Below are 16,495 nucleotides of genomic sequence, written 5' to 3' on the forward strand. Positions count from 1 at the left end.
GTGTGTCTGTATTAAAACAAATAATAGTTTGTCCTCTGTCCTCGTACTTGTCGTGGGTGCCTTGTTAATGGCCGTCATTTTCTTGGTTCCTTGAGCACAGAAGCTATTAATGAGATGAAAAGCATCCCTCAGAAAATGTGCATCAGGGTCACTGTTGTCAGATGGATCCCAGCAGCAAAATAGTGTGTATGTCTTCACCTTAAAGTGAAAGGAAGCTGCTGATTCTACATCTATGGGAAAGGAAACATATACATGTATATATATATATATAAGTTTTTCTGTATTACATATCATATATTTAATTAGTTTAAGGACAAAAAGGTGATGTATGCTTTCAGCAATTCAAACAATATAGATGGGTAAAAATTAAAAATTCATCTGTCACATTTTAGGATCAAGTTGTAAAGAAATACAGCTTTAGTGCTGTATTTATTTATTTGAGAGACAGAATATCAGAGAAAGGGAGAAGGAGAGGAAAAGAAAGAGATCTCTCAGTCTCTGTTTACTCCTTAAATGCTTGAAAGGCCAGGACTGGGCTGGCAAAAGCCAGAGCCAGGAGCTCAGTTGAAGTGTCCTGTGTGGGAGCAGGAACAAAACTACTTGAGCCCTCCTGGTGCCTCTCAGGATTTTCATTAATAGGAAGCTGGAATTGGGAGCTAGAGGTGGCAGTGGAACCTATACCTTCCAATAAAAGGCACTGGTGCCTTGACATGCCTGATCCCGTGAACTTTTGAAATATCCTCATATATTCTCCACCTTGCTTTGTTTCATCTGATGACCTAATAGAAATTATCACTTAAGGTTTTATCTTGCCTTTCAAGTACTTCCATCACATTTCAGCTGCAGTATCATAATTTATTTAACCAAACTTCCCTATAGGATAAATAGGCTTTCCAGGTTTGGTTGCCTTGTCAATAATCTTCAGTGAGAACTTTCTGTTTATGTGTGTATATGGATGTGTGCGTGTGTGTGTGTGTGTGTATTCATATATATTGAGTGTGTTGCAAATATATTGAAAGCATGTTCAGGAGATGTTCCTGTAGTCATGTTAACATTAGATAGCCATTTTTTTTTTTTTTTTAAGATTTATTTGAGAGAGAGAGAGAGAGAGAAGGAGAGAGAGAGATAGAGATAAGTCTTCTCTCTGCTGGTTCACTCTCCAAATGGCCACATGGCCAGAGCTGGGCTGGTCTGAAGCCAGGAGCTAGAGCTTCCGGGTCCCCCACGTGGGTGCACTTGGGTCATCCTCCACTGCCTTTCCAGGCATACTAGCAGAGAGCTGGATTGGAAGTGGAACAGCTGGGACTCAAAACGGTACACAATATGGAATGCAGGGCTACAGGTGGTGGCTTTACCCACTACACCACAGCGCCGGCCCCATAAATAGCCATTCTTTCCTTGCCTTCATAGATCTGTATCAGTGTGGGTGGTTACCAGCAGAGTAAAAGATGCCAGTTTTCCCATTCCTTTGCTTGTACTAGGTAGCATCACACTTATTACTGTTTTTCTAATTCAGTGTGGGAATACATTATTTTATTTACATTTTGTAAAAAGATTTATTTATTTATTCGAAAGGCAGAGTTACAAAGAGAGAGGGAGAGACAGATTTTCCATCTGTTGGTTCACTCCCCAAATGGCCTCAACAGTTGGGGCTGGGCCAGGCCGATGCCAGGAGCCAGAAGTTTCATCTGGGTCTCCCATGTGGGTGACAGAGGCTCAAGCACTTGGTCCATCTTGTGCTGCTATCCCAGGTGTGATAGTGGGGATCTGGATTGGAAGTGGAACGTCTAGTACTTGACCCATTCCTACAGAGGACTCCAGCATTGCAGGTGGTGGCTTAATCCACTGCACCACAATGCCAGCTCCTCATTTTGCATTTTAAAAATTGAGATCAATGTATATTGAGATGTATTCCTAACAGATCACAGATCTAAGTGCAAAAACATATGCATATTAGAAGAAAATGTGGTGAATTCCTTAGTAATCTGGGAGTAGAGGAGGTATTCCAATTAGGACTGAAAACCCAAAGGCAATAAAAGATTAATAAATTTGTATTTTAAAAATAAGGTATGAAGAAACTTACAAAAAAGAAAACAACAGACACAGAATAATATTGCAACTTCTCTGATAGATACACAATTAATATCCTCTGTTGTCTGTATGTATAAATCAATTAAACTTGAGCTGAGGGACAGATATTGTGGTGCAGCAGGTGAAGCTGCCACTTACAATGCCTGTATCCCTTGTTGGAGTGCCAGTTTGAGTCCAGGCTACTGTGTCTCCAATCCAGCTCTATTTTGCATCCTGGAGGCAGCAGATGATGGCTGAAGTACTTGGGCCACTGCCAACCCTTGTGGGAGACTCAGATGGAGTTCTGGGTTCTTTGCTTTGGCTTAACCCAGCCCTTGCTATTGTGGACATTTTGGGGGTGAAGCAGTGGATGAAAGATTTCTTTCTTTGCCTTTATTTTAATGTTTATTTAATGAAGAAAAATAGGAAAGAATCCTATGCAGAAAGCCCTTAAACATGAACGTTGCTCAACTCACTCATAATAAGAGAGACATGCATTAAACCCTCACTAAGATCCTGTTTCTCAGTAGACTGGCAGAAGCCCAAAGATTTGATAGCACACTCTGTGGGAAAGGCTATGGATAAATGGCACTCACAGGCCTGGTTCCTGGGAGTGCAAAGTGGCACACCCCTTATGGAGGGGAATTTGACATAGAAATTTATCCTTTGACTCAACAATCTCACCTTCTTGGACTTGATTTCAAGGCTATTCTGAGAAATAAAATGATATATACACAGTGCCACTCATTGCAGCACTGTTGGTAATAGCTGAAGACTGTGAATAATCATCTTGAAGTCGAAACTGCATCTGGCTAGCTCGAGGTTTGCAGGCTTCCAGACCAGACCTGATATATCGGCTCTGGTATTGTCAACATGTGGTTTATATGCAGATGATATTTATTTTTTATTTTTAAAACAATTTATGTATTTATTTGAAAGGCAGAGTTGCAAAGAGTGAGAGGGAGAGATTGACTTCTATCCACTGGTTCACTCCCCAAATGATTGTAACAGCCAGGGCTTCTTTGGGGCCTCCCACATGGGTGGCAGGGAGGGGCCCAGGCATTTGCGCCATCTTCTGTTGCTTTCACAGGCACATCAGCAGGGAGCTGGATCAGAAGTGGAGCAGCTTGGACTGGGACCAGTGCCCATAAGGGGTGTCAGCATTGCAGGCAGTGGCTTAACTCAATACATCACAACCCTGGGCCCCTGCAGATGATTTGTAGATGTGTACAGACATTTTCAGTGCCCTAGGCTACATATCAAAGTGGTAGAATTCATCCTGGGTCCTCTCCATGTCTGTGGTTGCAAGTGTGGTGCCTTCCTACTGCTTCTCCTTGCCTTAGTCCATTCTCGCCCACCTACCTAGTCCTTATTTCCCCACATACTCTTCAATATTGTCTTTCCTTCCAAGGTACCAGAGAACCTGCCGTGAGTGCCCTGAGTAAGACAACACTGAAGGCTTTAACTTTCTCCTAGCTGATACTTTCTCCAAAAACCAGAATCATTTGTAGGCATTAGTATGTTTGGACATCTGTTTCATTTTGGGCAAAAGATTCTTTTTTTTCCTTTTCCTTTTCCTTTTCTCCTTCCTTCCTTCCTTCCTGCCTGCCTGCCTTCCTGCCTTCCTGCCTTCCTGCCTTCCTGCCTTCCAGCCTTCCACAGGCAGAGTGGACAGTAAGAGAGAGAGACAGAAAGGTCTTCCTTTTGCCCTTGGTTCACCCTTCAATGGCCACCGCAGCCGGTGCACCACGCTGATCCGATGGCAGGAGCCAGGTACTTCTCCTGGTCTCCCATGGGGTGCAGGACCCAAGCACTTGGGCCATCCTCCACTGCACTCCCTGGCCACAGCAGAGAGCTGGCCTGGAAGAGGGGCAACCGGGACAGAATCTGGCGCCCTGACCAGGACTAGAACCCGGTGTGCCGGCGCCACAAGGTGGAGGATTAGCTTAGGGAGCCGCGGCACCGGCCTGGGCATAAGATTCTGGAAGGAAGAATTCTCATATTCTTTGGTTATTCTGGATGTTTGCATTCCAAGGTAGATATGCCAAACTGGCTGATTTTCCCCCTTCAGGTACATTTTTTCCATACACCTGCAATATGTCTAAAGTTGGTGAGAACGTGACAGGTACCACTCCTTTACAGGAGTTGATGACATCTTAGAATGCAGGAATTATGTTCATAAGGGGCTAATCCACATGCATTCAATCAGCATGCCTTCTTGGCCAATGGCCATATATTCAGTTTTCCTTCTTTCTCTTTGTCATGAATTTGTTTTCTGAATTACTAGTAAAAAAGGCTTGTGCTAGATAATTCTGGATTGACACAGAGCAAGCAAATACTTTGAATTGAGAAAGGCAAATAAAGTATGAAATCATCTTATTTTGTTAGCAGTGTTGACATCAGTACAGATATATTTCCTCAACTCAGTATTCAGTATAATTGATTGTTCTCTTTCTTTCTCTTTTTAAATACTTTATTCTTGAGACTTCTATTACACTATGCTCCCTAGTCTTTTTTTTCTATCTTACTGCTTTTCAATTTCTTTTTCTCATTTTAACTTCTCTACCAGACCTTGGAGTGTCCCAAGTGTTTTGTCTTCTACCTCCTGCCTCTTGTGCCTCCCTCTCCTCTCCCTTTTCCATTCTTTCTGCCCTCTAAACCCAACTCCTCTTCACTCCTTTCCTCCCTCCATGAAGTTTTTAAGGGCTGCTTTATACATTGATTTCAGTTTTTTTTTTGTTTGTTTGCAACCAAAGAAGCCTGTTTTTTAATTTCATTTTTCCACATACTTTTTGAAGTATGTTTTTATGTCCAAATGGCTGATCACTATCCACCTGGCTATTTAGTAGGAATCTCAAATGTAACATAACCAAAACAAAAACTACTATCCCCTAAATCTGTTTCTTTCCAGATTCCAATCTCAGTAGTTAGTGCCACAAACAACTGATGCTCAGGCCCAAATCCTTTCCCTGGGCTTAGGAATCCTATTTGATTCCTTCTCACATGATTCATACCTGATGTACGTAATGTAAATAACCTGATAATTCATACCTAATGTAGTAGGGCACTCCCCAGAGCCTACCTCTGAAGTGGAACCCCAGTTCCCTTCACTCTTGCATTGCTCTGATCTCAGTCCATGTTTCCATGGTTTTTGCTTGACTCACTTGTAGACCAATGTATCACCTTCCAGCTGATTTTCTTGTCTTTTTTCTCCCCCACTGCATTTACATTTGCCTCATTTTCAGGACTCTTCATGGCACTACCAGAATGGCATTCTTAAATAGAAAGGAGCTCGTGCTTGAAATACAGAGCTGACTTCCTGTTCCACTTGGAGTGAAATCCAAAGCTTTTTAGTTTGCTTGCATCACCTGGCTCTTGCCCATCTCCCTGACTTTCTCTCCCTGCTCTGCTGATGCCCACCCATGCTAGGCATGATTCCTGGCTTTTTGGGGTCCTCCTCTTACTAGAATGCTCTTCCTTCTGATCTTGGCATTGCAGATTTCTTCCTGTTGTTTGAGTCTCAAATCAGATTTTCACTTGAAAGCAAGGTTTGTTTTAATTGGCAGTCCTCCAGTTATTCTTGGTCCATTGCCTTTTTTTTTTTTTAATCATCTTCATGTCTTTGATTGGTGCTGCTTGCTTGCTTCCTCACTTTTTTTAAAAGCAGATTTATTTTTAACTTTTAAGTCAGACGATGTCTTCAAGACTTCAGACTCCTTGAGGGTAGAGACTCATTTCACAGCCGTATGTCCTATGCCTGGAATATAGCTGGGCATGTAGTCAATCCTCATCGTGGGTTTGTTATTGATCGATTCATACTTTTTATGGCGAACTGTATTTTTGGCAGTACTAAATAAGGTGTCCTAACAGAGCTGACTGAATTCAGAAATAATAAAGCATCTGTTTTCACTGGATCATTCTCTTTCAGAGTGCAGAGGTTTCCTAAGAGGCTGTGTGATTTTGTAGGCATTTTGGTAGAGCCACAGGAGTCCTGTTGATTGCAATTACTAGGTCACCAAGGGTAATACAAAGACTTTCAAAATGTTCATGGAAAATGAAATGAAAGCCTCAGCATTTTGGTGCTGCAGAAAGTCTTGGAATCCATGCAAACAAAGGGTCGCCATAAAGATTGTGGGAGTGTGTGTTATGAATAAGCTGCATAGAACAATTTTTTGGTACCCAAATTGACTTTTTTTAAAAGATTTATTTATTTATTTGAAAGTCAGGGTTATACAGAGAGAGGAGAGGCAGAGAGAGAGAGAAAGAGGTCTTCCATCCTATGGTTCACTCCCCAATCGGCCACAACGGCCAGAGCTGTGCTGATCCGAAGCCAGTAGCCAGGAGCTTCTTCTGGGTCTCCCACATGGGTGCAGGGGCCCAAGGACTTGGGCCATCTTTCACTGCTTTCCTAGGCCAAAGTAGAGAGCTGGATCGGGAGTGGAGCAGCCAAGTCTCGAACCGGCACCCATATGGGATGCTAGCACCTCAGGCCAGAGCATTAGTTAACCCTCTGTGCCACAGCACTAGCACCCCCCCCCCAATTGACTTTTAATTCCGTTTTCCCCTTTTGAAATACCCTCATGTTTGCTTTATTTTGAAGGCCAGCATTGGCGGAATTCCAGACAAAGTAGAATGATTTGCCTTATTAATTGCTTTTCTTGAGGAGGACCTAGGATTAGAGGTGTCTGACAACTTCACACTGACAAAGTAGATGCAAAGCTGGAATCTGGCCCAGATAGTTCTGCCATTAGGATGGCTTACTTGTTGGCTTTTTTGTTTATTAAAATGAATTATAATTGCTGTGTATTTTTTATTGTGAGCTAACAGACATCCATGACTTTTTCTTACTTGCACAATACCTTGCTTGTAGTATTGCTTTGTCTTTCAGAATTAAACTTTCATTCAGTAAATATTTTATACGCATCCACCATAGACCAGGCATTTTAATAAGGGCTGGGAATATAGCCATGAATAAAGAAAAAGTCTTGAATTCCTAACTATCTGAAAAAGACGCCTGTGGCTTCCCTGGAGCCTGTTTCTGAAGGTGAGTCTGGCCTTTGGAGCTTTGGGAGCTGGTGGCCGTGCCACACACAGGTCGTCACACACGTTGTCCCCATGCTGCCCTCCTCTCCTCCCTCACCTCCTCGCCCACCATTGTCCCATGACCGTGTGAATGTCCACTCTGTGCCGATCATGGTGTTAGGATTTGGACATTGAGAGTGCTAAGAACAGGCAGAAAATGAATGATTTAATACAGAATTGTAAAGTGCAAAAACATCTTGTGCTCGGTCCATTGTGGGGGCGCCCTCAGAGAAGTGGCACTGAGCAAGCCCTAAGCAGAAACTGAAGTTGAGTAGGAGTTAGCCTGGCTGCAGGGGCAGGTGGCTAGGGAGAGACGAATATTGAAGGTGGAAGTTAAGTGGCTACATTTAGACAAGTTTTGTTTTGTTTTTAAAGATTTTGTTATTTATTTGAGAGGTAGAATTAGACAGTGAGAGGGAGAGATAGATCTTTCATCTGCCCCAAATGGCTGCAATGGCTGGAGCTGGACCAATCTGAAGCCAGGAATCTAGAGCAGCTTCTGGGTCTCCCACATGGATGCAGGAACCCAAACACTTGGGCCATCTTCTACTGCCTTCCCAGGCCATTAGCAGGGGGCTGGATAGGAAGTGGAGAAGCTGGGACATGAACAGGTGTCCATATGGGATGCTGGTGCCACAGATGGAGACTTAGCCTACTGTACCACACCACCAGCCTCTAGGCAGGTTTTTATTTTATTTATTTATTTATTTGAAAGACCAAGTTACAGAGAGAGGTGGAGACACAGAGTGAGTTCTTCCATCCGCTGGTTCACTCCCCAAATGGCTGCAACAGCCAGAGCTGATCTGATCCGGAGTCAGGAGCCAGGAGTTTGTTCTGGGTGCAGGGGCCCAAAGACTTAGGCCATCTTATACTGCTTTCCGAGGCCATAGCGGAGAGTTGGATTGGAAGTGGAGCAGTTGGGACTCGAACCAGTGCCCATATGGAGTGCTGGTATTGTAGGCCAGGGCTTTAATCCGCTGTGCCACAGTGCTGGCCCCTAGACAGGTTTTTAATATCTTAAGAAGTTGTGGAAAGATTGAATGTGTTTTAGGACCAGGTTGATATTAGAGGATTGTTTTGGCAGGTGGCAGTGTGGGGAAGAATTTGGAGAGAACTAAGAGAAGGTAGATGAATTCTCATCTTTTCTGAGTTTGAGCAAAGAAGTGATGTTATCAGATTTACATTTCATAAAAGGCCTCTCTGGTTGCTGGGGGGAGATTAAGACAGTGGAGTGGGGGTTTGGCAAAGAATTGGAAGGCATATGGGGCAGTAATGATCATTTGACTGTCACCTCTGTTCTTATTGAAGTATGGTTGAAGGAGCTGCAGTTTTCATTTTTTTAAAAAAAATTATTTATTTGAAAGGCAGAGTTAGAGAGAGAGAGCGAGAGAGAGAGAGAGGTTTTCCATCCACTGCTTCATTACCCAAATGGCCGCAATGGATGGCTGGAGCTGGGCTGACCTGAAGCCAGGAGCTTCTTCTGGGTCTCCCATGTGGGTTCAGGGCCCAAGGATTGGGTCATCCTCCACTGCTTTTCCTGGCCATCACAGAGAGCCAGATTGGAAGTGGGGCAGCCAAGACTTGAACTGGTGCCCATATGGGATGCCGGCACCGCAGGTGGAGGCCCCACCCACTGTGCCACAGCGTAGGCCCCAGTTTTCAATTTTGATTTTCCTTTTTTTTAATGGTAATTTTATCAATGTATAAGATTCTTTTAGGCAAGTAAGGTATCTAAAAGGCAGGTAGAATAGTTTCACATTAGGTATTTTAAAAACTAATTTTCATACATATAGATGTGGCTTATGTGTTGCATTGGCAGTGAATTATAGTGTAACTGTGATAAAATTGTTGATAGGAATAGAAGGCTAACTTTGAGGTAAGTCATTAATTTTCAATACAAATAAGTTACAATTTGAGTAATTTCTCATGGTGAAGAATATTCTGTGTGTGCTGATACCTGTGCCTGAAAAATACACGTACATAGTTCCAAAAGGGGCAATTAATTTTGTATTCAGAGGTTAGATTAGGCCAGTTTCACTTTAGTTTTTGTCAGTTATTAAATAGTACTTTCAGGCACTGAAAAGAAAGAAAGAAGACTGCTATTCTCATTACATTTCTAATGACCAAAAAAAATCTGTATTTGTTGCTCCTGAGTATTTCTATATGATGGCCATTGCCTACTCTTTGTCTTTGACGATGTCCTTGACTGTGCACTGGCCTTCCATCCCTTGCCCTGGCATTTCCAGTGCCGTCTAGGTACCCATGGGGATATTTTTGATGACTTGATCTGATACTGACTTTTCTTTCTCCTGTTCATTTTATTTTTTTCTAGAAAATGCTTCGGATGCAGATTTATGGCTCCTGAACAGTTGTACTGTAAAAAACCCAGCTGAAGACCATTTTAGAAATTCAATTAAGTAAGTGGAAGTTGATTTTTCCCCTATTTCTGTTATCAATGTGACAGTCAGAAAAATTTACCTTTTAAAGTCTCCTAATGTCCATGCAAATATTTAGTGTGTTTCAAAAATTACGAGTTGGTCTTCTGAGATTATACTGTATTGAATTTATCTAATAAGGAGAGAGGTTTTAATGAGAACTTTTCTAACCGGTAGTTTCTTAGGATTCATTTCCTAGCTTTACTCTTGTTAGTTTTATTGTGAAGCATATTATATAAACTTGTATGCTTTCAGTATAATAAACTTAACAGCTTAATAATCACAACCCAGCACAAAAAATACAAATGCCATTGTCAAGACGATAACAGTGCCAAGTATCCCTCTTTGAATCGTGCTCCCCAAGAAGTAGGCTTCATTTTGTGAGTCATTTGTTACTATTTAAATATAAATATATATATATATATAAAAAAAGGGAAAAAACTCATGTATTTCATATGTGCAGTTTAAGAGCATAATGGTACTTTGCACCCTCCCCTCCCCTCCCTCCCTCCTTCCTTTCCTATTTTTTTTTTTTTTTTTTGGCAGTGACTCACTTTCAGTTTAATTTATGGTCACGAGCTTAATCCTGCACTAAATAAAGAATTCAACAAGTCATAGGTAGAAAAACAACTGTTCCTCTGGAATATAGACAGGGAGTCATTCTGTTACTATTTTTAGAGGATTTATCTTCATTAAGTGCATCTCTAAACCATGTTGTTTAGTTTAGCCCTGTTTGGACTTTACGTATTGGGAATATACTGTGTGTTCTTCTGAGATTTGCTCTTTTCCTCAGCATCTATCCATTCCTACTATTTCATTGAATGTGCCCAATTTATTTATCCAGTTTCATATTGATAGAGTCTTCCTCAGTGTTTTCTTTCATGGAGTCTGCTGCCATACATATTTTAATTTATTTTCTAAAGCACTTAAGAATTATTCTAGGATATGTAACTAAGAGCTGAATATTGGGTCACAGGTATGTGTATGCTCAGACTTAAGCAGGCAATAACAATTTGTTTTCATAAATGCACCCGCTAGTGTTTGTTCCCACCAGTCATGGATGTGTGTATGTTGTTCCGTGTTCTTGTCAACACTTGATATGGTCAGACTTAATAATTTTTGCAGATTTTTTGGTGAAGATGATACTATGGTTTTAATTGCACTTCTGTGATCACTAATGAGACGGAACATCTTTTTATATGTCTCTCGGTCATTTGGAGTCTCCTTTTCTGTAATTGGCTTTTCAGGCCTTTTGTCTACTTTTCTTTTGAGTTTTTCCCTTTTATTATCTATTTGTGACAATATGTTGTATTCTTTTATCTGAAGACTTAAAATTTTCCTATTTATTTGAAAGGAAGAGAGATTTCCCACCTGCTTGTTCACCTCTCAAATGGCTACAACAGTTGGGGTTGGGTCAAGTGGAAGCTGGGAACTGGGGACTGGATCCAAGTCTCCCATGGGGGTAGCATGGACCTAACTACTTGAGCCCATCACCTGTGGCCACCCACGGTGTGGACTAGCAGGAAGCTGGAATTGGGAGCAAAGGCAGGACTCAACCCTAGGCACTCTGACCTGGGATGCAGGTGTTCAAACTGGCGTCTTATTCACTGTGCTTAACACCTGCCCCTATATGTAGTTTTCACACTGATCCTTAGATATTACACATGATGTAGACATCTCCTCTCTGTTGTAGTTTAGCTTTCTGCTTTCTTTAATGGTATCTTTTAGGAGACAATTTATATTTTAAAATGTATCCTTTGCTTTTGGTCTATGTATTTATTGTTTAAGAAGTTTTTCCTTATTTTGAAGTTATTAAAGTATTTTCCTATGTTTTCTTCTAAAAGGTCTATGATATTACCTCTTAGATTTAGGTAAATAATCCATCTGGCATTATTATTATTATTTTGGTATTGTACCATGAAGTAGCTCAATTTCATTTTTTACCATGTAGATAACCATTTACTCCTGTATCTTTTTTTTTTTTTTTTAAGAAGTCTATTTTAGGGGCCAGCGCCATAGCTCACTTGGATAATCCTCTGCCTGCAGTGCCAGCATCTCATATGGGCACCGGGTTCTAGTCCCAGTTGCTCCTCTTCCAGTCCAGTTTTCTGCTGTGGCCCAGGAGGGTAGTGGAGGATGGCCCAAGTGCTTGGGCCCCTGCACCTGCGTGGGAGACTGGGAAGAGGCTCCTGGCTTTGGCTTGGCATAGCTCTGACCATAGTGGCCATTTTGGGGAAGGAAGACCTTTGTCTCTGTCTCTCTCTCTCAATGTCTAACTATCTGTCAAAAAAAAAGTCATCCATCCTTTGTCTTTTTATCTGGGTATTGAATATCCTTAGATGTTTGGGTCAGTCCTTGAGTCCTCTGATTTGTTCCATTGATCCATTTCTTTATTCTTTGCTGTGGCGTAGTGTTCTGTTGGACATAGTCATTTGTAGTATATGTTTATATTGTCTGGGTATTTGATATTGTGATTCCTTTTCTCTTTTTCTTTAAGAGTGTCTTGGGTCTTCTTTGCTCATTGCATTTCCATATGAATTTAACATTAGTTTGTAAGCTCAACAGAAATAACATGGTAGTTTTGATTGTGGTTACATTGGATTTTTAAATGACTTGGGGAAAATTGAATGTTTATAATTTTGAGTTTTCTAATCCGTGAATAAGGTGTTGTAGTCTACTCTGATATTTAAGGGTTTATAATTTTCTTCATTTAGCACTTGAGAATCTTTCAGCTGATTTTCCTAATATTTCCCAATAATTCAGCTGATTTTCCTAATAATAATAATAATATATAATAATCCTAATGTTTCCTAGTAATTCAGCTGATTTTCCTAATAATAATAATAATAATAATAATACTATATCCTTTCTCCATGCAATTAAAGTATTTATTTTTAAGCCAGTTAAAATGGTAAACTTGAAAAGTTTTCATTTTCTCTGTTTGTTTTCCTGGTCTCAGAGGGTTAATCACGTGGTTCCTGTGTAAGGAAGGGTGCAGATCAGGAGTCCCGCCAGACTCTGGTTACAGATGATGTCATCTAAATGGAGCAGTCAGAGTAGGAAGGGAGTGGCTGGCTTGAGAAGGAAACCGTCTTCACTCTTCCAAGGCTGTTGCAGATGACTCTGAGGTCTCTGGCTTTGCTAGTGAAACAGGAATTCCAGAAAGAGAGCTCGGATGGAGGGAAGACATGTTTGGGTTTGGGGTATATTGTATTCAGTCTCAGCTAACTCTTTGCAATCAGGCAGTGAATCTGCTTGACCTGTATTAATGTCTTCCATGTAGCAGTCACTGTTCTAAGTGCTGCATGTGAGCTGGATGCTATCTGGCTTACTTCTCATGGCCTCTCATTGAGTTGCAGATTCCATTTTTATTCCGGTTTCATGGGGGAAGCAGCATGTGATTTACAGATGAAATACTCTGAGGCTGTGCAGTGTATTAGTGGTAGAGTTGTCCCTGTTCTGTTTGATTGACAGATTATTTAAATAGAATGTCATGTATGATTAAGTAGATCTTAATGGCTTTGAAAATTTTTAATCATCACAAATTGTTCTTGTTAAGACTGTACTTAAACTAACACTGAAAAAAAAAAACCCAAAAAATAAAAAGGAAAGAGGAAAGAAAAAGAAAAGGGGCCTGCACAGCATGTTAAGCTTCCACTTGTGACTATGGCATCATCTGTTCGAGTGCTGTTGGAGTCCTGGCTGCCCTGCTTCCCATCTAAATCACTGCTTCCGCCAGGCTCAGACCCGGCTGTTGTGGCCATCTAGAGAGTGAACTAGCAGCTGAAAGATCTCCCTCTTTCTCTGAATCTCCCTATCAAACAAATGTATCCTTAAATCAGAACAAAATGAGGGACCGGTGCTGTAGCGTAGTGGGTAAAGCCGCTGCCTGCAGTACTGGCATCCCTTATGGGTGCCAATTCAAGACCCGGCTGCTCCACTTCTGATCCAGCTCTCTGCTATGGCCTGGGAAAGCACTAGAGAATGGCCCAAGTCCTTGGGCCCCTCCCTGCACCTGCATGGGAGACCTGGAAGAAGCTCTTGGCTCCTGGCTTCGGATCATTGCAGCTTCGACTGTTGCAGCCAACTGGGGAGTGAACCAGCGGATGGAAGACCTCTCTTTCTGTCTCTGCCTCTCCTTCTCTCTCTGTGTAACTCTGACTTTCAAGTAAATAAATGTTAAAAAAGAACAAAATGAAAAAGCTAGCACTTGATTGTTTCCAGTATAAACCCTGTAAAAGACACCATAACAGTGCACAGCCAGCAGACCTCCAGTTCCAGTGACACGCGTGCCTTTGGAGACTTGCGGTGATCGATGAATGACCTGCTTTTGTCGAGCATTGTGCTGTGTGGATGCCTTCTCTCTTGGCACCGTCTCCTATCAAAGCAAAGCGAAGCAGGGTAGTTCATAAACCGTGTGGTCTGCCAGGTTAAGCTGCACATTCGTCTCCCCTCATCCTCTGGCTCTATGCTTTCCCTTCGGACTCTTGCACGCGTTTAGTTTTCATTTTTCTCCCTTGGTCTGGGGTAAAATTTTACATTCAGGAAGAGACTGATGAGCTGTCGCTGTTTCTTCTTTATCGGGCCCCAGCCCTCATGCTCAAATTCAGACATCTACAACAGTGGAGGGGGGCCTGTTTTTTCTCCCCTGGGCTCCTCTCCATGGCAATTGCCTCGCGGTGCTGCTCAGGAGTGGCTGTTACCATCTCCGATCATCTGCTCTTCTTTCCCTTCCGATGGACTCGGGTACTTGAAAAAGTTGATGGAAAATGGAATTGAAAGAGTTTTATTTTGCTAAAAAAATAATTTGAAATGCATGCACACAAATGTTCTTGGTACTTAATATTTGTCTTTAATTACTTGTCACCTCACTTTGTGTCTCTTGAGCCACTAGGCAGAGCACCTCATTTTAACAAAAGTAATGAAAAATAACTCAGGGGTTGCTGTCCTTCCTGTGATTAATACAGTCTCATTGATTAAGATAGAGCAATTGTGAATTTCTGACAGGACAGTCATAGACTGAATTCTTGTTTGTTTCTCGTTTAACTTTGTTTCGGTATTATTCCTAAGGCTTTACTGTGTTTGTAATACTCATGTTCAGATTGATAAAAGAGTAAGAGTTTTAAGTAGCAAAATACAGAGGTAAGAGTGAGTTTTTTGGCTGTCCTTTGAACTTTGAAGTCTGAAATGCTGTTGCCTTTACCAATTTAGAAAAAAATCACTAATGAACCCCACATTTTATGAGGGCAGCCCATTGGACGGCTTCTCTTTCGTCTTGAGCATTTGTCAGCTGCCCTGTCCTTGTTTTATCCATTACACCAATTTAATTTATACAGCATGGCCTTTAACTTGAAGGGTTCTTGAGTAAATGAAAAAAAGATCAAAAGTTTCAAAAAAAAATGAAATTCTCTTAATGAGAGTATCAAATAAGAAAACTCCTTTAGTTAATGCTTTATAGAAATGTGGGATCTTTTCCATGCCACCTAAAGGAGGTCATTCAGAGGCTGGTGAAAATAAACACATCTTGTGTGTTCTATATAAATGACAGAAAGACTAGCCAGCTGACTTTGATCATGGTCAACCTCTGCGTGACCCTGTGCGTATTAACCCAAATGGGCACTGTGGTTTAGCCTTGGTGATAGTGGATCCACAAGAGCCACTCGTTCTGTGAATGGCTGTTGCCTGTAGAAATGATGGTAATGTTCATGGAATGGCTTGGGTATCTGAGTGAAAGTACATGCAGGAACAATTGAAAGCAGAGGGAGAATTGGATACAGAAGTGTGGTTGACATAGAGGATACCTGCTCTGTCTACTGTCTTCTCTGTGTGAGAAAACTCCTCATAGAACATTGTCAAGCAAATGTATAAGTTATTTGTCATTCCTATTGTGAAAATATTCTTTGGTTTATGTAGTTTTATCTCTTTTTTCAAAACTTGAAATTGGGGAAGACTTACTCAATTTGAATTTGTAAAATAAACTGCTTTCAGTAAAGCTGACTTAGGAACAGAGAAGTGCTTTGCTCTTTGAGTTAGTGATTGGCTTAAAAGAAAATTAACCCCCCAACTGGTTCTGTTGTTCACGGGGTTCACTAGCAGCGAGGTTACTATTTTTTTTAACTAAAACTTTTTTTTCTTAGTTAATTCTTGATTAAAGTTTTTGGCATTAGAAGATAAAAATCACGCTGGGTTTTAGTGTGACCTTTTGCAAGAATCAAGTTTGATAACATGTTATTTTGAGTTACGCTTCCGTGTTAGTATTTGGTTTACTTTTCAGTAAGATACTTTGATTTTTCTACTTGTGTGAAATAGCTTGTGTTCAGTATCAGATTTATGTTGCTGTTGAAGATATTAGTAGCAGGCTGGCGCCACGGCTCAATAGGCTAATCCTCCGCCTGTGGCGCCGGCACACCGGGTTCTAGTCCCGGTCGGGGCGCCGGATTCTGTCCCGGTTGCCCCTCTTCCAGGCCAGCTCTCTGCTGTGGCCCAGGAGTGCAGTGGAGGATGGCCCAAGTCCTTGGGCCCTGCACCCCATGGGAGACCAGAATAAGTACCTGGCTCCTGCCTTCGGATCAGCGCAATGTGCCGGCCGCAGTGCGCCGGTCGCGGCGGCCATTGGAGGGTGAACCAACGGCAAAGGAAGACCTTTCTCTCTGTCTCTCTGTTTCTCACTGTCCACTCTGCCTATCAAAAAAAAAAAAAAATTAAAAAACAGGATATTAGTAGCAGATACATGAAATGATGGCATGCTGTTACCAGTGACCGTCTCAGTTTCACGCATTTTTGCCCACCAAAAAGTTTCCTTCTGTGTGGAAAGTTAGTTCACAGTATTGGTTGTTTCGACTTAGTATTGTGGGGAGCAACTCGGACTAGACTAAGTTACTGGAATTAAGACTTATTCTATGCATCTG

At 41.6% G+C, this 16,495-nt stretch overlaps 1 protein-coding gene across 3 annotated transcripts in view; it reads left to right on the top strand.

The window, feature by feature from the left end:
* The window catches only part of CDKAL1 (CDK5 regulatory subunit associated protein 1 like 1), a 729,763-nt gene that overhangs the window by 100,846 nt on the left and 612,422 nt on the right, over nt 1-16,495 (top strand). For all 3 annotated transcript variants that reach the window (XM_008262511.4, XM_051855824.2, XM_002714231.5), the window contains one exon: nt 9,485-9,569. In XM_008262511.4, coding sequence (XP_008260733.1) covers nt 9,485-9,569 — 85 coding nt within the window. The remainder of the gene's footprint in view (nt 1-9,484; nt 9,570-16,495) is intronic.

Source organism: Oryctolagus cuniculus, chromosome 5 (genome assembly GCF_964237555.1).
Source record: "Oryctolagus cuniculus chromosome 5, mOryCun1.1, whole genome shotgun sequence".
NCBI lineage: Eukaryota > Metazoa > Chordata > Mammalia > Lagomorpha > Leporidae > Oryctolagus > Oryctolagus cuniculus.